Below are 23,294 nucleotides of genomic sequence, written 5' to 3' on the forward strand. Positions count from 1 at the left end.
GCTAGCTACTCCAATTACCCGGTTAAATTAGCGTTGAAAATTTAGGAACCTGAGAAAATTTTCAAACGAACTGAGATTTTGGATAGTCTAGAATTTCTAATAAGTCAGCTTTGAAATTTTGAGACTGCTAATGTACCTGCCTCTTTGCCTTATCTGGGGAAAGAATAAGTACAGCATCTCTCTGACGAGTAGCATTCTCTGCTCAGCCAGCTGTAATATTTTTCACGAGACCGCGGAAAAAGGAAAGAATATTTACTGAGAACAACAACAACAACACTCAAACACATTATGTGTTGACAGTGCGATAGCAGTAGAAGCTCCTGATGCTTTTACGGAGAGTGACGCAATTTTTTCCAGCCAATGGGAATTACCCGGTCTGGTGACGTCGCTTCCGCCCATCCAATCAGCAAATTTTGCGACCAACGACAATTTTTGCCCCCAATGAGGCATCTCATGCTGTCACATTCAAAGAAATGTAGTAACCGGTAAACGTAATGGCCGAACACACTGAAAACCGAAGCGGCAGGAACTAGGAACTGCAGCAGTAGTTTCATTTCATGCGAGTTAAAATACTGCTCTAGGGTTTGCAAGTGCAGTGATCGTCACTCGAGGTCGGCTCTCCAGGTCTTTCTTCGTGCAGGGAAGGCGCTTAACGTACTGCGATGACCCGCCATCCGCTGGAGCGGCTGTCGGTAGAATGACGCGCGCGTACACTTCTGCGCTGTTCTCGCTGCGACTGCTTTAATCCTACCCATTTTTTATTAGACGCCACAAACTATAGGGAGGGACTAGGAAGACCGGTCTAAAAACACTGGAGACAGCCCGCACACCGCCGCTCGCGACACCTATAGTTTCGTTTTCGTGTTTTCACTTGTGTCCGCTTTCTTTACTGCGGAGATGCAACTTCATCATCAGCCGCAACATAATTCACGCTACCTGTAGGCGCATGATTCGTCGGCGTAATCGGAGCGCATTGGAAGCTGCCCAATACTCTGGAGAGCGGTCAAGGTTTGATGGACATTACAGGGTTCCGATATGGAGAGTGTGCTATACCAGTGCCGCGCGCACGTGGTAAAGGCGCCTCGAGGTGTGTGGAGCCTCCGTAGCGCTCACCGCGGTTGATACTTGCGAAGACACGCCAGGCCAAGCCATGTCATAGTTTGAAATGGCTTCTGGCACTTGTCATACGCCCAGGAATGCTCCCACAATTGTAATTTAACAGCAGAGTTTGCATTGCATAAAAACCTTCAGAAGCTGTAGTGGGACCGGCCCGAAAGAATGTAGCACCCAGAACAACGCGGCAGCTTGGAAGTAATCTTGGTACTATGCACTGGGCTTCTAACAAACGAGTTAAAAATGCCCCTTGCTTTCTGTGCTGGTAAGTGCTTTGCTGTCCACAACACATGGGGATGCTGGCAGAGGCCGTTTTGATAACACATGCATGCCAGAAACTGGGCAAGCCTCAGAATTGCGGCTAACAGCAGAATTTGCCAAATATGAGCGAAAAGTGGTTTGAATACTATCTCTCCACTCTTGAGGCAGTTTAGTTTCTTCACATTATAATTACCAGTTTCCAAATTGGCTGCTTAGTGGGCAAGCAGTGTCTAAAAATTGGCTCACACCTGCACTATGCTTCAAAATGCTGATCCACTCCTCCAAAGTGCTCAAACAAAACTCTATAGCTGTTCCTAAGTGCATTTTTGATTGTTCCAAATCACAGTTTGGCGGTAGCACCACTGTATGCCTGAGTATCATTGGTAGCTGGCTCACAGAGCAGAGTACGACTCGAACCCGCTACCTCCAATTATGCGATGTCTTCACGTGAGTACATAGTGTCCACGGGCCTTTTCATTTTCATCCTGCAGCAAAAATATATCAACAATACACATATTGTCTAAATGCCACTCCATGAATCTCTGCCATCATGCCCAACATCCTTTTCTTCAGCTTACGAAGAAAGGTGGGGCACTCTGCAAAATACACACAAGGTAAGAGGAAAGGACTGCACACCATTTATTTACAGCACACACACTCCCATGGTTAGTTGAAGTCTGGTGGGTCTCATTCTACAAGCAGTCGAACCAGATGAAAGCGCAGTCCAGATGGCCGCGCATCAGCTGCACACATTTTCTGCAAAGCAACAAGGCCGTCTGTCAGCAATAAGCAGGAGATAAAGAACAACTCTTAAATAATATCAGTACTGAGCACTGGTCTTGAATTAATGTAGCAAAGACATCACACCACCAATGCGCATACCGCCAACCACTGGACAAACACTCCATGGCTCTGCCTAAAGCAGTTTAGACAGCAGTATCTACAAGACAGCATGCTGGCTAGCAAGACTGAGTGACAAAAAGGCATCAAAGTCATACAGAGCCAATAACTGCAGCTATGGTTAGGTCAAGGTACCACAAGAGGTGGCACCTTTGAATCAAAGCAGCAGTGATCGCTGTGACCAAAATTCCAATTCTATGCATGAGATAAACTTCTAGGGATGCAGTGCAAATAGCACGAACATGTGTTACCTGAAGCACGCAATTTTCCTCCAGAAATGTAAGCTCTCCTGGATTTCCTGGTGGCTCCCTAAAGAGCCAACTATGGCTCACAAAAGTGAAATTTTTCCTGTAGTACACTTAGAGGAAATGCTACGCAGTCTTATGCCGCAGTCACATGGGCACTTTAGACCCTCAATGAACTTGACCAACATAGAACTTAGCACCGTTCGCAGGAAGCTGCTGCTACATGGTCCGACCCAATCAACACTGGTTGGTGTGGTAGGTCCTTAATCCAGGTGGCTCGGATACGTGCAAACGAGCAGTAAGCAGTTTTTGTACAAAATGTCAGTTACTATAACCAGTGCACACTGAATGTAGCAAAACCAGCACTTGTTGTGGCAGCACAGAAGCACTGTACAAAAACTCAGCACGCGTGTATTCAACAGCCAATGTTTGCAAGACTGCTATGTACATTAAGGTTTTCATGGCAAAAGAAATGTCAACTGTCAGTTTCCACAAGAAATTATTTTATGTTTACGCTTCTCAGTATCGGAAAAACTTGATTTGAAATACGCATGAGCACACTGAAGGGTGGCCTAATGGGACGTGGGAAGTGCTGGCGATAAAGACTCTTGTACAAGTAATCGATGAAGCAGCGAAGCGAGAGACCGGGTTACGAGGTGCAATTCTGCAGTACAAGCATCTGCCGGCTGCCTCAAGAGCTTCGTAGGCGTTTTCGTCGATGCATGATTATCTTCTTCATTCCAACAGCTCCAGCGAAAAGAAGGAACCATGCCAGTGACTCAAGGCAACGAAACGACAAAGGGGTTGTAATATGGTTTCAGGTGGCTGATGTGAACGATGTCATGGCCACAGCGGCGATGGTCCGAAGAAGGCGTCACTGGTTCAGTGAAGCAGGTGACATAAGCTCCAAGATACGGTAAGGGCCGATGTGCTTGGCTGAAAATTTGGATGCAGCCGGAACAGAGAGCCAGCCCAATGAGTCAATGGAGAAGTGAACAGCAGGCTTGGCTCGATCAGACTCGTGTCTGCGGAATCCTGGATGCTCTAAAGTGAAGGAGTGAGTCAGCTGGAGGCACTGCTCAACATGACAGGTAACTTTAGAAAGGGAGGTGTATTCCGAGATGTCGGGGGATGTAGAGGAGGATGGTGTCCAGAAGATAGGAAGGTTTGCGCCCGAATAAAAGAAAGAACGGGGAAAAGCCAATCGTTGCTTGAGATGCAGTGATGTGTGCATAAATGACGAACGGAAAGACCTGATCCCAATTAGAGTTGTCAGAGTGAATGTGCATGGCGAGCATATCCCCAAGAGTCCGGTTAAATTGTTCGGTGAGGCCGCTGGTTTGAGGGTAGTAAGCAATAATGGTGCAATGAATTGTGCGGCAGCACCCAGGAGCTCGTGTACAACTTCAGTTAAGAAAGCACATCCACAATCACTGAGAAGTTTCCGAGGATCACCATGACGCAGGACGAAGTAATGAAGAATGTGACGTAGCAAGGAGCAGCTGCAGGAAGGGCAGTGGTCTCAGCATGCCGAGTGAGGTGGCCCACGGCGACAATGATGCATCGATTCCAAGAAGTCACGAATGGAAGCGGCCTATATAGGTCTATGTCCAAACAATTCAAAGGGTGAGCCGGGCACAGTAATGGCTGTAACGGGCTGGTCAAGGGGCGAGGAGTCGACTTCCACTGCTGACAGGCAGTGCAGGAGGAAATAGTACCACTGACGGAGTCGCTCTTATGTTTTCAGCAAGCCAGTGTGAGCACTGTGAGTGTCAGCATGATGTGTAGAAATCTCAGACCGGAGATGTCATGGAATCACCAGATACCACTTTTGGTCGTCCAGACCATAGTTGTGGCGGTGCAGGAGAGTAAAGAAAGATGACGTTTACCATGGATTACCAACTGCCCCCCCCACACCTACACCTTACAGGAGAGCACCTCAGATCGTAAAATCGAAAGCTTGGCGACGAAGAGCCCGAAGAAAGGAAACCGTAGAGGGTGCATGGAGGATGTCGAGCAGGGTTGCAATCCATGGATCCTGGTGTTGTCCAATGGCAAAGTGTACAGCAGATAATGGTATGTGTGAAACATGATTCCAAGTATTGGTGAGCTAGGTACGAAAACAAGCAAGAAGCTGCCTAGTGAGACAAAGCACCCGCATTCACGGTAAAAGAGGAAGATATTGACAAGGTGACGACAAACGAAGGGCATAGTAATACCCCGGCTACGTGGAGACATAAGTGGACCACAGCAAAACTAAAATGCAAGCTTTTCTGTGCCAAATCAATTGAAGCAACAAAAATGAGCAACAGCAAATAGCAAACAATAAGGCATCATCCTGGTAGTCACCTCTGAACCAGAATGACATATCAGTGAAATACAGTTCACTGCAGCATCACTGTGGAGTCCTGGTTGTAAGCGTGTAGAAAGAGGAAATTGGTTTAGTCGAAACAAAGCACGAAACAGTTTCATTTGAATTTTTCCTACCTTACAGCGCATGCATAGTTCTAACATTTTGCAGAGAAGATCATAACGGCTCGATCTGCACAAACGTCTTATTTGAAAAGTCCAAATGTGGTCACAGGCACAGGCTGAGCCCACCTGTGTGATAAGGCAATAGAAAATGTGTCCGAACTTTGGAAAAGAATGCATTGCTTAAGGTAAGGGCTCTATATTAACTTCCTCCACCAGGGGATTCATTAATCTATAAAAAGATCTGAATGCATAGATGCCTGAGCGTCTCACCTCAACCTCGACTAAAAGGATTTTGTTAAATAGGCACTGAGGACAACCTCATACAAGTTTTGTTCTCAGTGAAAGTGCATTCTGCGGGCTTTCCGGGCATGTTGGTGTTTTCCTCGCAGAAAATAATGCATTTCATGCTTTCTAAAACTGCATTTAAAAATGTCCCCAAATTTTGTCAACTTTTCCCTCACCTAACACATGAAATCCAAGAAACGCAGTGGATGTCAAAGTTTGGGCGTCGCTTAATGCAAATGAAGGGTTGGTGTTTGATGCTGCATACCTAGTCGCTCTTCTTTGGGTTGTTTACAGACAGGTAGTGGTACAAGACCACCAGGAGGAACAAGGACACCCCGAGGGCGTTTGCGAAGACAGCCAGCTGGATGTCAGTGATCATGGTGACCTGCAGACACAAAACAACACACACCATGTTGGGAATCAGGTTTTTACTGGTTTGGTTTGGTTTGTTGGGGTTTAACGTCCCAAAGCGACTGAGGCTATGAGAGACGCCGTAGTGAAGGGCTCCGGAAATTTCGACCACCTGGGGTTCGAAATGAAATGGGTGAGTAGTACACAGCATTATACCAGCAGAGAAGGTCTCACAAAATGAAAAGGCAAGAAGTATGAATGATCCTCAAATATGTGAAGCTAGCAACCGTTGATTGCCACTGCCGAATAGAGAAAGGAAACCTGGTCAAGGAAGAAATGGAATAACTAAAGCATACATTAAAAGAAAACAAAGAAAAAAATGATTACAAATTCAAAAGGAATGGCCAATGCTAAGTTGGCGAAAACGACTGCAAGTGAACATTTCTTCGTGACAGTTATGGGTCATTTTAGTTAGCATCTTATAAGGGCAGTATATGTTTTTTTTCTTTTTGCAATAAACGTGCAACTTAGACATGATGCATTTCCACGGTCACTGGATAAGAGTGCAAATTAATAAAGTAGTATTGCATGAACACTAGGCGTGCTGGCACCGCTCCCTAATTTTAGTAGTCACCCTTTCTTTACAAGAAAATTTAAATTTGGTTACACACATGTACAGACAAACAAAGAGTAAGAAATGTGCGTGCAATCAGCAGTTTGCTGCAGGCTCGCAGCCAACTGGTGCTTTTTTTCACCGTCTGGATCCGCGCGCATGAGGCAGCAGGAATGTGTAATCGAATCAACGCTAACGAACTTTCTAGAAGTTTGGAAATCACAAGGAGTACCAGGCACCTAAATGTAACTAAAACAAGTGCATTCGCTTGAGTGCACTTTATACGTTGAAACATTCCCCAAATTTGCTACGTTCACCTTCGCGCAACCAAAACTAACACTTTACGAAAGCACGCATTAGCCGATAACACAGAGCAGTCAAGTGAACAGTAAATACACCCTTGTTTCTTTAGAAGCGTACATTTAAAGCTGAAATTTGTTGCAAACAAAAGCACGTAATTCGGGACGTCTTCGTCATGTAGAAATGCGTTAGATTAGAGATATGACGCCAACGATGCAGCTAGGAGACTACGTGTCGCCTACACGACGACGTTCTCGTCGACATCGTCGTAGTTACCGTGACAAAGCGAGGCATTTGCAAAACCCTTCAGTCAAAGTGAAAACACAGAACGTCTACTGCGTTTTTTAGACCACAAACCTGGTTATTTGCGCTGAAAATCCACGCAAGTGCACACCAAAACAAATCCTCCTCAGCAGCAACGTCACCACGCCGGCTACCATGCAAGAGAGGAACTCTCGTCCACAGAAAGCTCTACAGCAACGCCGCCTAGAACTTTTGAAAAATTAAACTTGAAATTAAGATTTGTGGCTTTACTGATGTGCCTTCAGTGCTGAAGTAATATGTACAATCAAATATTTATAAACGGGAGCAATAGTTATTCTGCGAAAGCTGCCCGCATTTTGCGATCGGGCGGATCACGTGACCAAAGAAGTAAACAAATAGATAGAGAGCGTCGGCTGGCGGCGGCGCGCGATGCCCGAAGTAGGCGGCAACAAAGGCAATGGCGGCATGTGGGAAAAAGCGTGAGTGACGGCCTTTGTTCGTTGAATGGTGCGCCGCGGCCCCCGAAGGGCTTGTGTTGACGGAAGTGGTGCGCGTGTGCGGTGCTCGCGTCGGTGCCTCGGGATTACGGATTAACCCATTCGGAAGAAGCGTCGCTGGATGCGCCGAAACTCAAGTAAGGAAAAAGAAAATCTTGCCCCACACTCCGCGCGGCGACCGATGCTGTGTGTGCTGTCGGTCGCTTTGTAATCCCGTCTTTCTTTTTCCCACGGGTGACGGAAAAAGCTTTTGTGTCGGAACGCGCCACCTTCGGTAGGGTTAAAGTGTGTACGGCTCAAATTCCGATGCATCTGGCCAGGAGAGTAAACACTGCGGGCCTTGGTGTGCGCGGTTTTGCCCACTGGCTTTGTGTAACCACGCTTGCTCTCGGTCTTTGCATGCTTCGATTTGCTGCTCGTACCAGCTTTGTAAGATTCGATAACCTCATTGAGTGGGTCACAACTGGTGTACTAATTCAACTGCAGCCCACCACAGCGGCGTTCTGGGGACAACGCCTTCAGCCGTTCTTTGTTGCCGATCCGCTACGTATGTAACAAGCCTTTCATTCGGGAATGTTTCTGCGCGCTTTGTTTCAACCGGGACTTTTCCGACAGGCTCGGCAAAATACGCATAGGCATTATTTCTCGCCGTGCTTATTTGTTTCCCTGTTGCTCGCATCGGGTTAGTGGGCGTCGCTTTGTCCTGTCTTTGTCCGCGCCTGCCACCTACTTGTTGCGCGCGCTGTGCGACTTTCGTTGTCTCAAATGTCGAATCCATTGTAGCAGTTAGGGCAGCTGTTCGCTGGGAAGCCACACAAAGGGAAACCTTTTGAGGGTAATGCACTGCTTAAGTGGTGGCATGAGCGCCTTCAATTGAGTTTAAACTCGCTTTATGCCCGCTGCCGGCGCCTAGTGAGTCGCTCGCGGTTCTCCACTATGCTGCCGCGCGCGCTGTGGATCGCCGCTTCTCTGGTGTCAATGACCTCTTACTGGGTTCTTTCAAAGTCTGCGGATTGCGTTGTAACTTGCTTGTCACACGTATTACGCAGCCATCATTTCTTCACCTTTGTTGTTTTTAGCGTGGCTGAAATTAGAACTCGTTAGCTAACTGCTATTCTCTCTTTTCTTTTTGCACCGGTTGTGAAATGTTACGCGCATATAAGCCGCGCGTCGGGTGTGCGATCGGCAAGCTCCTGTTCAGCTACGTTCGCCTCCATCGGCCGGCCCTGTTCAATAAACTCGTCCTTGTAACCGTGCCGCTTCATTTGCTGTCGGGTGGCTGGCGGGCCTGAACTGTTGATGAGGATGCTTGTGATGGCTTCCGCTATGCGCGCAATCGAGCCAGCTTGTGCTTTTCTTCGTGTTTGCTTGTTGGCGCTGTTTTGCTGTGTAAGAGCCAGTTGTTTGCGTGGGGTAGCCATAACGCGTTAAACTTAGCTGCTGCTTATGACGCGTATTCTGTTAAACGAGCCGGTAGTTAAAAAAGTTAATTTTTTTACCGCGCATTTGATTACTGCTTTTTGCCTGCGAGCACACACTAATATTAGTTTTTATTGTCAGGTTAGCTAGTAGCTATGATTCGTACTTGTAAATCGAACACAAAGATTTTTGGAAAGTTTTTAGGGTCTACCCCTTTTAGCCTCTAGTTGCGTATGGTAGTCGCATGCTCCTTTTTGGTGTCTGACCTCAGATAACATCCAGTATGGATGCTTGTGTTTACATTAGTACCAGGTAGGGATGGTTTATCGTTAATCTGCGGAATTTTCTCCTTGTCGCACTACCCATTAAATTTTTTCTTGTTGGGTGTATCGGACATCATGATGAATAGTAACACTGCAGCTTGTTTATCACCTTGCTGGTAATCCCCCCCCCCCCCCCCCCCCCTGCCCGGTTTATTTGTTTGTTTGTTCTATCGCTAGGCTTTCTCGTGCAGTTCTGTCTCGCCCCGCTGCGTTGGTCTCTCCAAATTAGACATTCATGAAGTGGAACTTTGTCATCCGCACAAAGAGATAAATAAATGGTCCACGTTTTGCGGTCAGCTCAGCCTGTATAGAACTTCATGCGCGAATTTTCGCGTCGGTTAGGGTCTGTGCAATGCGAACAACAAGCACAGATGCACTGAAAGACAAAAGCGGCCTCTACAGGGCTTCCTAGCACTCGCTGCAAGTTGCTTGCCACTTAATACGACAGAGGGCGCGGGCCATGCCGCGCTTCTCCTGCCATCTGGTGGAGTCGATAGGAGTCGCTACCTCGCCGTTCTGTCCTTCGCTCAGAGATGGCGCTTGTGGTTATGGGTTTTGTTTGCTATTATTAGTGTGTTTGGCGCGTTTTTGTTTCTTTTTTATCTTAAAATTTTTCTTTATAAGGTTTGTTATGATACGACGCCTGCCGGAAACAAAGGATGCGGCCACTGCGGTTTGGTGTTAGTCGTCAGTGTCCGAATTCGAGTGTTCGCATTGAGCACGTGTGACGCTCTGTTCAGTCACCATCGTTTTGCTGTAAACAGTTGACCTGCTCTGATGCAGTTTTGTCTCTATTCTGATTTTATTTCCATCTAGCTAGTATTGCTCACCAGCACTCTCGTTATAGTCGTCGTTTCTGCCTATTAGGTACGGTCTTGTAGCTTGCATAACTGTCGTTTCTACACGTAGCCGCCGGGATCTCATCGTTTTCGGTATCTCCCGCCTACGTGTGGTAATGTTCTTTGCACAGTATTGTTACCACTTTGAATTTATACTTTTCATCTCGGGATGTTCGGCCCATGGTTTGGCCATCAATAGATAGGGCAAACATTAAACCACATCCAGTCCAGCGCTGTCGATCATATCGTCCCATGATGCGTTTCGGCACTTGTCATCGGCGATGGTGTAATGTTATCTGCACAGTATTGAACTGAAACGCTTTATTAAAAAAGACTAGCCGTTAGTATGTCGAACAGAAACAAAACGACGCTATCATTCGACGTCTTTTTTTTTTTATTAAATAATTAAACGCACTCCACGCGGTATGTCTCTTCCAACAGGATTCGAGGCAGTGGCACCGTGACGTCATCGCCTAGCGCTCTGACGCAGCGTGGTGGTCGCCCGCCCGTACTCGAGCGCAGCGCTACTGACCTTCCATGTCGGTTGCTTATGCCGCGCGCAAACTTCTCCGTGTCCGCGGAGACGCAATTATCCGCACCGCTCACAGCGGGTACTCGCTAAGGAAGACCTCGTTCGACGTGTGAGCCTGATTGCTCGCTGCGATGCGTTTCATATTTTTTGCGAACGGCGCGTTTTGCTTGGCTCGACGGGTCATCTCTGTCCTCGTGATTGCGTTCGGACATCTTTCGGGGGGGTACACGCCTTTCTTGTCGCGTTTATTTGCTAGTTTTGTTTGCCCGGTTCTTTCACCTCGGCGCTACAGAAAAAAAAAAAGGAACAGCTTGCAGAGCTGTGGGATTCGGTCCCCCTTGGGAAATTACCGGTTCTTGACCTCACCTGGCATCTTCGTATCGTGCTTAGGCGGCGCGGTTGGACTTGTCATCTGGGATGCGACTAGGCTCAGTATCTTCTAAGAGGGATTGGAGAGAGAGGATGGTAGCCGGGCGTTTAAAATTAGCTGAAGCGTGGTGTAGCGGGGTCATCGTTTCAGTGCCGAAAAACTCTCAAGCGCCTGCTTTGCAGCGGCGTGTTTTCATACCTTGGTGACGGGGATCTTTACAGCAGTGGTGTTTCTGAGGCAAACGACAGTTGCAACTCCTTATTCGTAAGGAACCTGGGGAGCAACTCCATACATCCAGTTATTGTAGTAAAAAAAAAAGTTGCCCAGGCTTGGTTAAGCCAAGAATGCGTTGCATATTGCGCGGTCTTTTTGCGCGAGGTATTGCTTGGCGGCACTCGATTTTCTCAGCAGCTTTTCCTCCGCGACGTATGGAATTGGATGGATGGATAGGAGCGCCCCCTTTGAAACGGGGCGGTGGCAACTGCCACCATGCTCAGCCGTTAATTTTTTTTTATTTTTCTTTTCTCCTTTTTTATTTTTTTCCCCTTTTTTTTCTATGCCCAGCTTTTCCTCCGGCTGTCGTGACGTCACGTCACGTGGTTTGGTGGCTGCCCGGCCGCGCCCAAGGGCTGAACTGAGTGATTGCAATATGCTACGCATAAAAAAAAAACGCCGCGTTTCGATTAAGGCGAAACGCAAAACGGGCTCCCGTGCTGTGCGATGTCAGTGTACGTAAAAGTTCTCCAGGTGATCGAAATTAATCTGGAGCCTTCCATTACGGTGTCCCTCATAGCCATGGGCCATGTGTCTCTTCGGGATAGTAATCCCCACAATTTTTTCAACTTTTTCAACCAAGTAGCTGCCTCAAGTGGGTTGTAACCCTGAACGTCGGGCTAACAGACGACATATCTCATTTGAGTGTAATTTCTGATCAGTAGCGAGCTAGTTGTGATGCGCTTGTCATTGATTCTGACATTTTTCGGCAAAAACCAAGTTTCGAAAGTTAAATTCGGCTTATGGTTGGTTTATACAGAAAAGCCCAAATCCTGTCGCATAGAAATAACCGGCTAACAACGCATCTCGTAACGTGGAAGGGTTTGAAAAGTCGGGATTTGAAGTCTATAGGCATTAATAAACCTCAATTGGGGTTGTTTTCGGTGTTTTAGTTCGCTTCTGCGGTAAAAGTTTCGCAGAAAGAGAAAGGCAGAAAGTGCCTTCGCGGAAGACGCTAGTTTCACCGCGCGCCGGTAGATGACGCCACCCTCTCCACTCGACGGCATTTGTCTTCAGACTTTTTTCTGTTTTTTTTTTTTTTTACTGCTCGGAGTTCTCTGCTCGCTCGGCTCTGATGACGGGCAATGTTGTTGCTGCAGCGTACAGTGCGGCGCTTTCTTTCCGTGCTTGTATTTATTTTCTTTCCAGGGCTGTTTGTGTCGCTTGTGCATTAGGTGTTGTGCACGTGCCAGACTCGGAAAGCTGCTGTTCAGCTGGAAAGGGGCGTGTAAGGAACCAAATAGCAAATAAAAAAAGCACTAAAGTGCTGTTGAACCCGTTGCCCAAATAGCCTCGCCTTGACTCGCCTGGGCGCGAGGTAAATTTTTGGGCGCGCCCAAATAACATCGCATTGGCGTCAGTGCCTTGCCGGAATTCGCTCTAGGACGCTAAAAGCGTGCAGCGCTCGTGGCAGTTCGAAAACAAACTACCTAAGCGCTTGCTTGCATTGTTGGGGTCGAAGAAGCGCGAAGTTTTGTCATATGAACCACCAAAACAGGTCCCCCCCCCCCCCCCTTTTTTTTTTTGCTCGATAAACTGGCGCGTAAAGTTTCTTTATGGACCACTGGTTTGGGTGTTGACGTCACATAACTGAATCGAGTGTTATTGCATGAATATGATCTTCTAAGCCGGCTTGAAGTTGCACCTAAGCGTGCTATGAAAAGCGACCCCTCTGCCTACTACATCTTCCCTTCCTACGATTGCCGGTCCGTTCCCGTAGCTACGTGATAGCTGCGTTCCCCGGATTAAGTGATACGTGTCCAACCCCGAGGTATGTTTACTGTTTTTTTTTTATTTGCGCTAAGATATCACAACGGCAGCTTGTTCCCAAAGCCTCTTAAACGCGTCTGTGTCGCGTAATGTCAGGTCCAGAGAATGCGGAGCTAATCCAATCTTCGCCTACTGAGCCAGCGCGCCTGCCTCGCGCCTGCCTCGCGAGTTTGGCGCACTGTGATCGCCTATATTGCGTCCAGCTCCTCACAAGTAGAGGGCACTCTTACGTCACCCCTCTGAGTCCACATTGGCCAACGCCGGTCGGTAAACTCTTTCGCATTTAGAAGCGTCGTGTAGCAATCCCATTTACCGGACTCTTAAGTGCTTCCGTTCCTCTTTCTAAGGGTTCGTGCTTTCATTACGGGGCTTGGTTGTTTAGTGGGCGAACATTTCTGTTCCTAGCGGGCTATTGTGTGGTCGGGAATGAACGGGGCAAGTCGTGACCTGAGTTCAATTGTGTGTGATGGCTTACTTGATCTTTACTGCAAACGAACATATGATGTATTGTTGCTGGTAGTTCTCCACCAGCCTGCCTCGTCGCTGCGCCTCTATAACAGCATTCATGTCTTTTTTTTTTTTTTTTAAAGCGGGATTTGAAGCATGCCGACAGTACTGCTTGCCTGCGATAGCAGTTCTTGCTTGTGTTACTTATGACAATGGCTCAGAAAAGAGAGCAAATGCTTCCGGGAATGGAGTAAAATCGCGGATCCCATGCTTGCCATGCTCCTTGAATTAATAATAAAGCTTCGTGGCAACATCGTCGAATACTGCATGTAGCCTGTGCGCGTATTTGCGAGCTAGCGACCAAGGGAGTTGAGGAGAACGGGGGGGGGGGGGGGGGGTTTGTGCACCTAGTGTTCATGGGCGCCGGTAGATGGCGCCACCGTCCCGTACAGCCCTCATTTTGGCTCTCCGGTCGCTCATGGCCGTCGCGCCGATCGAAGGGCGCCTCTCTCGCTTTGCGGCATCCGAAGTGGTGTTGGGGGGGGTACCACGGCGGCGGAAGGGAGGGGTGATGACCAAGGGTACGCGGAAAGGGGAGGGTCTTGATCTTGACCTGCAGTGACCTCGCGAGGAGGCCATTGTTTCGCCGAAGAAGAGAGCGGCGACTCCGCGCGCTACCGCTCTCCCCGTTCCGCGGTGCGCGCTGGGTCCGGCGTCGGGTTCAGGGAAAACGAAAGAGCATGGCGGATCCCCGGAGTGGAGCCATTTGGCGCCGACCAGGGCTCGTTCCCACTTCGTGGTGAAGTTATTACAAATCGCCTCTGGCGCCAGTGACGTGTGTCCTGTTTCCATAGCTGACGCAGCTCCCTGGTTGTTTCGCGCGCCGTCCTTTCTTTCTGCTCACGATTTACAGCGCGCCAGTGATGCGCAAATAGGGCGACATGTCGGCTCGGTGACGTGAGGTTGCGAGCGCACGCTCTAGCTTTGTACGACAAAGGGGAGAGTGCGCGTTCAATGCGTATTTCTTGGTCATCGACGAACACACGTTGAACATCGCCGTGTCGTTGGTGTGTAGGTCCTTCCCCTATTCCTGCGTGTCACCTTTAGGCCCCGCTCCCTTTAATTGCTGTGGTCCTGTGCCTCACTTGGTACTTCATTGGAATGTCTTCTCTGTGGCCTCCCGACATTATCGGTTCGCCGCGTCGAATCTCTGAGGCCGTGATCCGTGTATTCTTTTTGCACCTTGCCTTGTTTGGGTCGCGTGTAACAGGCCGTAGGTTGAAGTCGATAGAAGGCCTCGCCCCGCCTACGTAGCAGCATCATTCCGCTCCAAACATCCGGAAAAGCACTCGGTTCCAATTCACGTTTTCGCGTCGCGTGTCCTCCACTCTGCGGCGAGCGAGCTGCTCCGCGTCCGTCGTCGTAATGTTCACTGGCACGGCCGCTTGATGCAAAGCGCAAAGCGAGGTTTGCGCTTTGTATCTAGTGGCCGTGTCACTGGTCTCTTTTGTGTGCGGGTAGGTTAAAGAAAAAAAGAGCACCGAACAAAGTCACGTGGTAGCATGCGCGCTTGAATCCTCAGCTGTTCGCAATGCTATTTTTTTTTTCTGTGTTAGCAATCCAGAGCCCGATAGATATTTAATTCGGATGTACTATGTAAAGAACAGCATCGCGTGACCATTTGGGGCTGTCTTGACCGGCACTACTCGTTGGGTGGTTCATTTGGCACTGAAGCCTGCAGAAGGCATTCCTTTTGGCAGTGTTCCCGCTAATTTTCTTAAATTAACCTGTCTAAGAATTAAAACAGTCTACACTGATAACATGCGAATGTGCTTGGTTTGTACATATCAAAAAGAAGACATTCACTAACGAACTCTATGACTTTAGGGAGAAACAGGCGAGTGCATCGCGTTAAGCCTAGTTTGGCGGTCAGCTTGAGGGACGGATTTACGGGGCGGCTGCTCGGAGGTCCTCAGGGGAAGGGGGTTCAAACCCCTCCCTTCTGGTCAGCCTTGGTGCTGCTCTCGAGTAGTAACCGCTAACTGCTCTCCGCATGAGATATCTGGTTGGGCAGATGTCGCTCCCACGCGTGCCATCGCTGGCATGCGGCGCATATCCTGCTGCCGTGTGTCCTCGGCGTGGGTGGTGTCCCGATAAAACCGTTCGTCGGAACGGCCTTGGAGCCTCTCTCGTGGGGGGGGTTATGTCCCAAGCGCACCCTTCCCCTTTATCGGGGGTCACGCGGTAGCGCGCGGAAGTTTTGCGGGGAGCCCTTTTCCGCGTGTGCCTGCTGTACTTCACAAGAAGTGGCGGTCGCCTTTCCTTTTTTTTTTTTTTGCCGGTGAGAGTTGCGTAACAGTGTCTTCCGGGGAGCGACGTCTGCTTTCGCCTACGCCTTTCTACTCCGTGCTACAAAAGAAGAATAGGATAAACCTTATATTGCAGAGGAACATATTGTCCCCGCCCTGAACTTGTTTTTTTAGTTTTTTCACGCCGTTTTCTTCCTCGCCTGTTGAGCACGAATGCTACACAGAGTGATTTACTTTATTACTGAGCGTTGACTAGAACGAATTAGACCTGAAGGTAATTAGAATATAGCCGCCGCGGTGGCTCAGTGGTTATGGTGCTCGGCTGCTGACCCGAAAGACTCGGGTTCGATCCCGTCCGCGGCGGTTGAATTTCTTTGGAGGAGAAATTCTAGTGGCTCGTGTACTGTGCGTTGTCACTGAACGTTAAAGAACCCCAGGTGGTCGAAATTTCCGGAGCCCTCCAACTACGGCCTCTCTCATAGCCTGAGTCGCTCTGGGACGTTAAACCCCGTAAACCAAACCAAACCGTAATTAGAATATAGTAAGTAATGCTTTGACGAGCTTTTCACCTGACCAGAAAACCCGAGGCCGCTTCCACAAACGCGAGCCTCTTACGTCCAGACTTATATCCGAATCCTGTCTTATTTTAACCTAAGATAAGTCCGGACTTTCCTGCAGGTGGCCTCTAAAGCGCTGCCGTAGCTGTTACTCCATTTCTCACAATAAAATGTTATTGCACATGATCGCACGCCCTGTATGTTTTTTTTTCTGCCACCTTACGGCCGTAGGCTTAGGGCGACGTGCATTTATTTTCCCATCCGTTTCCTTCCGTAGGTGTTCGGGGGGGGGGGTGTTAGTGTGTGCCGTTCGTGCTGCAGCAGTCCGTTCCGCCTCAGTGGTTCCAGGTGCGGCGGCAGGCGGCCTGCCGCGCGTCGCCGGCTCCGCGTTCGCGAGAAACGCGTTCGTCGCGATAAAGCTCTGGCGGTTGCCCTAACCTGTGTCGTTCTTTCGCCATGGTTTCGGTAAAACTGGCCTTAAATTATTAAATCCCAGCACCTTTCGGAGCGTCCACACCATCATCTAGTTAATTTTATAACTTGCTGTTCCGACCTACTACTTTTTTTTTCTTCAGTTCACCACGTGTCGGCCTTACTGATTTCGTTCTTTTGGTCCGGCTTGTGCTTTCTACACATGTGGGCGAAAGAATGTCCCAACCAGCCGTCGTCAAAAACCGGAAACGACGCGACAAAGCCAATGTCACCCTCCGGCCCCAAGCACGAACCCAAAATACCGTCGTACCAAAGAAAAAAAAAAAGGCTTGGGGTACAAAATTCCGCTGCTCGGAATGCTTCGGCGTCGTGCGTTAGTGGAAACCAAGAATTTCCCCGAAGGAATGAAGCAGTGTAAAGCTCAGGCCAGACAAATAACAGGTGGCCGAGCACTGCGAGGTATGTTGTGGCCACAGGATGGACGGAACCATTGTGCTGGCGACCGAGCTACACCCGCGCTGGACGCTGCGTGCGCAACTCATTTGCGTCATTAGATCATCCTCTTGCATCTTCATTCGCTTTCTCTGCCCGTAGCAAGCTAGGAGCAGGTTCGTCCGACTTGCCACTACACCCATTCCCACATTAGACCCATCTCGCTCTCTGCATGGATGACAAGGGAAATTGTGTAGTAATTCTGGGCTTTTTGGCTTGTAATGACATGCGAATGACTTTTTTTTTTTTTGTGAGGCCCGGTTTTCTCGATATAATGACATTTAGTCGTCCTGCGACCGCATCCTCGCTCTTCAGTGTACTCGTTTCATGCAACCATGTCCTGCAGCGGCCCTAACCACATTTCTTGCGGTGTTCTGGATAGCTTTAAAAAAATTGCTGATGGTTTATCTTTAGTTAAACCTGGTGTGTAAGCGAAACCTTCATTCCCCTGGCTACGCTAAGAGTGCAGTAATTTTGTATTTGACCTTGACGTGACCTATGACCTTATGGGACCTATGACCTCATGGGACCTATGACCTTATGGGTCACCTTAGTGTAGCACCATAGTAACACCATGTTCGATCTCGGCCGCGGCGGTCTAATTTCGATGGAGGCGAAATTCTATAGGCCCGTTTACTGCGCGATGTCAGTGCACGTCAATGAACCCCAGGTGGTCGAAATTTCCGGAGCCCTCCACTACGGCGTCCCGCATAGCCTGAGTCGCTTTGGGACGTTAAACACCATAAACCAAACCAAACCATGGCTCTACTTTGGTTTGACCTCTCAACTGCTTGAAGGTGAAAACCGCAAGCGCCGAGAAGAAAGCCCGAGGTCCCGAAGTGAAGCTTTCGCTTTCAAAAAAAAAAAAAAAAGTACCCGCCATGTAAGGTTGTGAGCTTTAACCTCGTCAGACCACATTTGCCGCATCCCTCGATAGACTATAACCCTCCTCTGAATTTAATCTCTTGCCCCGGAATCGTTTCGCCTTCAAGTTCAATGATTCAGAACTGCAGCACGGCGTTACTTCAGTAGCGTAGAGACCAACAACGCAAGATGTCAATGAAAAATGTCCAGTGGATGAGGTGTTCCGGCGCCCAAAGCTTCATTCCATTGACGCTCAATTTTCGGCCTTCGGGAACCGCGTTTTTGGTCTCTACCAACGAAAAGGAAAAATAATGAAATAAAAAGCTCGCTACAGCTGACACGTGACGGCGGGTTTCCGCTTCGAGCGACGTTGTTCACGCCGCCATATGAAGAGGGAACCTCATTCGCTGTACAGAGCGGGCACAGTATAAAGAAAACAGGGGAAGAAAAGGGAGAAAATGTCGGAAGAGGGAGAAATCTTTCGTTTTCCCCGTTCCATCCCTCGTTTCCCGTCGCCCCACGCAGGGCTTCGCCGACGGCGTGGCTACTGCTGCTGCTCGCGAGAATTGTTTTTGACAGCGCCCCCCATCGGGAGGCTTGATGGGACCGAAATAGACAGACGCGGCGAAATGAAAGGCCTCTTGAGTTCTAGGAGGGTTTACAAGGGGGAGTGAACCCGGAGGTGTAGCCGAAGGCCAGACCATCCGAATAGACAAAAGAAAAACGGCGCGCAAGTGCTGCCTGTCGGCTCGCTTGGGGTCGCCACTGCTGCTATCTGAGCGGCCGCGGGAAATCCGTTTGAAGGGGGCGCCCTCTGTCGGGTCGGCGGCGCATTACGTAATGCGTTGCGCAACTAGCGCTTTTTCATGTCGGCGCCGGTGTAGAGGCGGCACGCCATGGTCATCCGTTTTAAGCGGAGAAGATGCGCGCCGTGTTCTGAACAGCTTCGCTGCACTCGAGCTGGCTCGAGCCGGGTTGAAACTTTTCCAATAACCAGTGAGAAGCGAAGTTCGAAAGCATAAAGGTTGTTCTAGTGTTTTTTCCTGTCTCATTTCTGTTTTAGACCTCTCTTCGCTGAGGCATCTTGTAACGCCTGTTGCACAAAGAGAATGGCGGAGTTGTTTAATCTCGCCGGTTACGAAACTGCGGATCGAAAATGCGGGAATGACCTGCGGCCAGTTACTTGAGGTTGACAGATAGATGGCGCCACTCGTTAGATGCCCGGTCACTTTTCTTCACCGTTTCTTTGTTTTTTTGCAGGCTGTGGGCAAGTTTACTTAATTCGGCGAGTGCCGTGACAGTCGTCTAAGCTCGGACCAATCGCGGCGCCGGATTTTGCCGCGTGGAGCCTCTGGGCGTTTTCGCAATTCGAAAGGCCAGAACTCGGAGACACTTGTATCTGTCCCTTTTGTCAGTGTTGTTCGTATGGACGCATTTGGTTCGGAGAAAAGCTGGAGGGAGGGGGGGGGGGGCTGAGTATTTAATTTTACTTTGCAAATTTTTTTAGTAAATTCGGCCAAGGCCTGTTCCACAACCCTGGTTCGACAGTTGCATAACGTTAGCCACTTCTGTTGCCCGATACACCAGAGCTTTCACTCTCTGACCAGGTTCAACAGTAGCTTTAACGCAGCTAACTTTTTCTTTTCGCGAGCGATTTATGTTTTGCTCAAATATCGCGGAAACTGGCGCGTGTTCTTAGTGTAGCTCGGGGTCGCTCTGAGTTTTCATTTAACTAGCCATACCAGAATAGGAACGACTGGGTCCTCGTGCAAACGTACCGGGCGGCTTTCCCGTCACTGTCGCGGCAGTTCGAAAAATATGTTTTGGCCCAAGTCTTGCTCGTGTCCTTGGAACGTCCCTGATATGCAGAAAGGTTGTCAGATACAGTAACTAAACAAACAGGTGCGCTGTGTCGCCCTTCTGTGCTGTGTGGACGAAATGTGAGACAGGTACGAATTCAGCGGTGTGATGTGAACCTGTGCTTCAGGCGTGTCCACCGTACCGTACTTGGAACTGTACGCTTTCGCTGTTCATCTTAGCCCATTCATGCACCGCTGCCTTATTGGATTCATAATGCTTTTTTTTTTTCACCTCTTGAGAAGCCTTAGCTGGACTAAAGAAAGCTCATTTGTTCTGAACGCACTGTTAATTTTGGGCGGGTATATGCTGTATTGTGACCAATGTTTTCCATTGTGCGGCGGCTCCTGACCTGTGGAGGGAATAGGCAGTCGGTGGCTCATGCAATCCCGCGTTCTTTTTGTCGGCAAATAACGGAAGAAACCTAGAATGAAATTATATGAAATCTCTCCATGTGGCGTTTTGAGAATCACGCGATGCGATGTTTGCTGTTCTGAAGAACACCGTTCACTTCTTGTCCCCACCGCGATGACTCAGTGGTTACGGCGCTCGGCTGCTGGCCCGAAGAACGCGGGTTCGATCCCGGCCGCAGAGGCCGAATTTCGGTGGAGGCGAAATTCTAGAGGCCCGTGTGCTTTGCGATGTCAGTGCTCGTTAAAGGTCCCCAGGTGGTCGAAATTATTCCGGAGCCCTTCACTACGGCGTCTCTCATAGCCTGAGTCGCTTTGGGACGTTAAACCCCAATAAACCAAACCAAACCAAACTTCTTTTCTTGCTAACAGAGAAAAGTCTGTTGTGTGAAGAGTGCCGAGTCCGTCCGAATATCGAAGCAGTCGCTGCCAAGCGAAGTACGCACCCGAAAAAAAGCTCCTTGTTCGCAATGTACACAGTTATGTACAGTCACGCAGGAATTAAACGTAAACATAGATATGCCGTACTTTTCAACTTTGCTGCAAGATTTTTTTACAATCATTTTATGAATATTTATTTCAGTAGACCTTTTACCCGGAAATATGAATCAGGCGAGTTGTACACTGCGGCTGCAAGTACATAGGCACGATATTTTGTGTTGTTCACATGCGCTGTTCACGTTTCATTCCGGCCTGACTGTGCGTAGGGCGCTCGCCTGTTACGCTTGCAACGGAAGCAGTCCGGTACGCTACCAGTGTACGTCCCCGCTAGGCTGAATCTCATTAAAGGGCACAAACACAAAATTTGGAACGCGAACAGACGATATGACTTGTTTATAATGGGTGGTACTAGATGCCTTCTATCAAGTTTCAGTCGCAGGCATTGGTTTGAGTATAAGTTTAATGATGTTGAATGCTGTCCGAGGAGCCGCTCGCCATTTCCATCCCCACCGAGTGACGTCATAAAAACCAGTGCTTTCCGGCGATGCCGACGTCATCAGGAATGTGGTGTAATCCAGGTTGGCCGGTTCACGTGACGTCAACGTGCGCTTCAGGGCTGGTCCCGATCGAAACCTAAACTGGCGGTGCAGAATCGTTTGTAATTATTTACGCTGCGCACTGGTGTTTTGAGATCATTTTCTTGATTAGTAGGCCCGTAGGCCTCTTTCAATGCAAAACAAGAAAAAATAAACTGACACCCAAAAACTTCACGCAGTGTAGTCTGTGCGAAAGTCTGCATGCGAGCTATTTTCTGACAATCTCTGGGTCATTAGTATAAAAGGCCACTGGGGAGAGGCTGCCCACTTTTAGCTTTTCGTAAAAATTGACTTTGTGGCTACGTCTGGCTGCGTCGGTGTTTGTTTGGCAGCAAAAGGCGCTTGTTTTATTTCCGGGGCAACCAGATTAACAGTTTTGTCCAACACTGTATTCAGACTCGTGACGTCAAGATAGAGGAAGACTCCGTGATCACCGTTTCGAAGCGAACAGCGGTGTAGCCTATAATAGACTCGGGAATTCGTGCGCAATATTGCCTGTCCTCATGGATTCGTGCGATACAAAAAAATAATAATAATAAACTCAACATTAACCGCAGTTCACTTGAAAAAATGGCCCGCTACGATATCAGCCTGTACTTCGTTTGAACTCTTCTAGCTTACAAAGCTCCGGTTCCAGTGAAAGCACCTCCCTGTCATTAGAATACGGTAGTCAATCGGTATAAGCCGAATTGAATGTGTTCTCGGTCTGTCTACAAGCGCTTCGGCACCCTACGTCATTTCTTCCGTTTAGTGCCGAGCACGCGGAATGCCGCTCCGAATGGTCTCCCAAAGCGGAAACGGCCGGGTTGTTCTTTGCACGCGTCGCCTTTTATGGCCGCCCGGCGACGAAAGTGCCTTTCATTCGCTTCGTAAAACGAATCACTGTGCGCTCGAGGAGCCAATGAGACGAGGAGCGGGGGGGGGGGGGGGGGGGGACGTTGCGAAAGGAGCGAGACTTGCGCAAGGTGGAAACTCCCTGACGGGGAAAAAGGGGAAAGGTCAGGGAAGGAAAGGGGCAGACGTCGGGAAGGGGGGGGGGGGGATAGCTGGAGCCACCTTTCATTCCTCGCTTCTTCTCACTTCCTCGAAGCGGCAGCGCTAGCGGTAGAGAAAGATGCGGGTCGACTTTGGCGCAACGCAGAAGAGGATGGCCGGGCGCCGGTGAAGCGTGTTCTGTCCGTACCGGCCTTCTAGATCGGTGCAGCCTTGGAGTTGACTGTGGAGTGGTTTTTATTCTTCAATCAGCTGGATGACACCGACGCTTTCAACTTTGCGAAAGCGACGTGTAGAGCACTGTAGTTCTTGAGTGGTTCTGGTTGTGACATTCTTGGCCTGAATCCGACCTTTGACCGTTTTCTTTTTCTCGGGAAAAAAAAGGGGGGGGGGGGGGGGGGGGTTGCTTCAGTTGGCGCGACCGCCGCTACGCGCCGCATGGCTCTGAACATTCCGCGGTAATTTCGAATGTTGATTTTCGGTGCCCTGTTCACTGCAAATTCTCACCAAATTATTCCGAATTGATATGGGTCCCAGCCCATTCGGGGAATCTGGGGTACGAGGCAGCCCACAATAAAGCCCGAGGTTTCGTCGACCGGGCAGTGGATGAGTCTGGCTCCCTGAATTTCACGAAGGACTCCATGATCACATATCATGATCTCGCCAATCATTTTAAACTAGAGGAGAATTTTCCCCCCTCCGGACAAAAGCCTGACTAAAGAAAAAGAGGTTACGTGGCGTCGTCTACAGACGAGATCGATACGCACCCCATCACTCCTCGCGCACATTTATCCAGATCTTTACAACCCAAATTGTAAGCACTGGCCAACGATCCACCTATGATCACATCCTGTGGGACTGCAAAATAGAGCCACCTCCGGGTGATCTAGTTACTGCTCCTTCTCTAGAGCGGTGGGAGACCGTGCTGGCTAGCTCTAACCCCAGAAGGCAAGTTTTGGCGGTGGAGTGGGCTGACAAAGTCGTCGAGGGCTGCGTACTCTCGACCACTTAACGCGACCTCTTACCAAGCTCTTTCCGGTGAATAAAATGTTTTACAATCAATCAA

The 23,294-nt window shown here is 49.1% G+C and overlaps 2 protein-coding genes across 2 annotated transcripts in view; one reads left to right on the forward strand and one right to left on the reverse strand.

The window, feature by feature from the left end:
• Positions 1 to 1,989: 1,989 nt before the first annotated feature.
• Positions 1,990 to 7,035, reverse strand: LOC149335417 (dolichyl-diphosphooligosaccharide--protein glycosyltransferase subunit 4). Its single transcript, XM_089552108.1, has 3 exons — positions 6,901 to 7,035; positions 5,545 to 5,664; positions 1,990 to 2,130 (listed from the first exon to the last, which is right to left on the reverse strand). The coding sequence occupies exon 2, from the start codon at positions 5,656 to 5,658 to the stop codon at positions 5,545 to 5,547; it is 114 nt and encodes a 37-aa protein (XP_089408234.1). The 5' UTR covers positions 5,659 to 5,664; positions 6,901 to 7,035; the 3' UTR covers positions 1,990 to 2,130.
• A 192-nt stretch (positions 7,036 to 7,227) lies between these two features.
• LOC149335418 (phospholipid phosphatase homolog 1.2 homolog) overlaps positions 7,228 to 23,294 on the forward strand; it is a 65,923-nt gene continuing 49,856 nt past the window's right edge. Inside the window, exon 1 of the mRNA XM_089552107.1 lies at positions 7,228 to 7,441. The gene's annotated coding sequence lies outside the window, so the exon portion shown is untranslated. The remainder of the gene's footprint in view (positions 7,442 to 23,294) is intronic.

The sequence above is a fragment of the Amblyomma mixtum genome, chromosome 7 (genome assembly GCF_055824585.1).
Source record: "Amblyomma mixtum isolate Tamu chromosome 7, ASM5582458v1, whole genome shotgun sequence".
Classification (NCBI taxonomy): Eukaryota; Metazoa; Arthropoda; class Arachnida; order Ixodida; family Ixodidae; genus Amblyomma; species Amblyomma mixtum.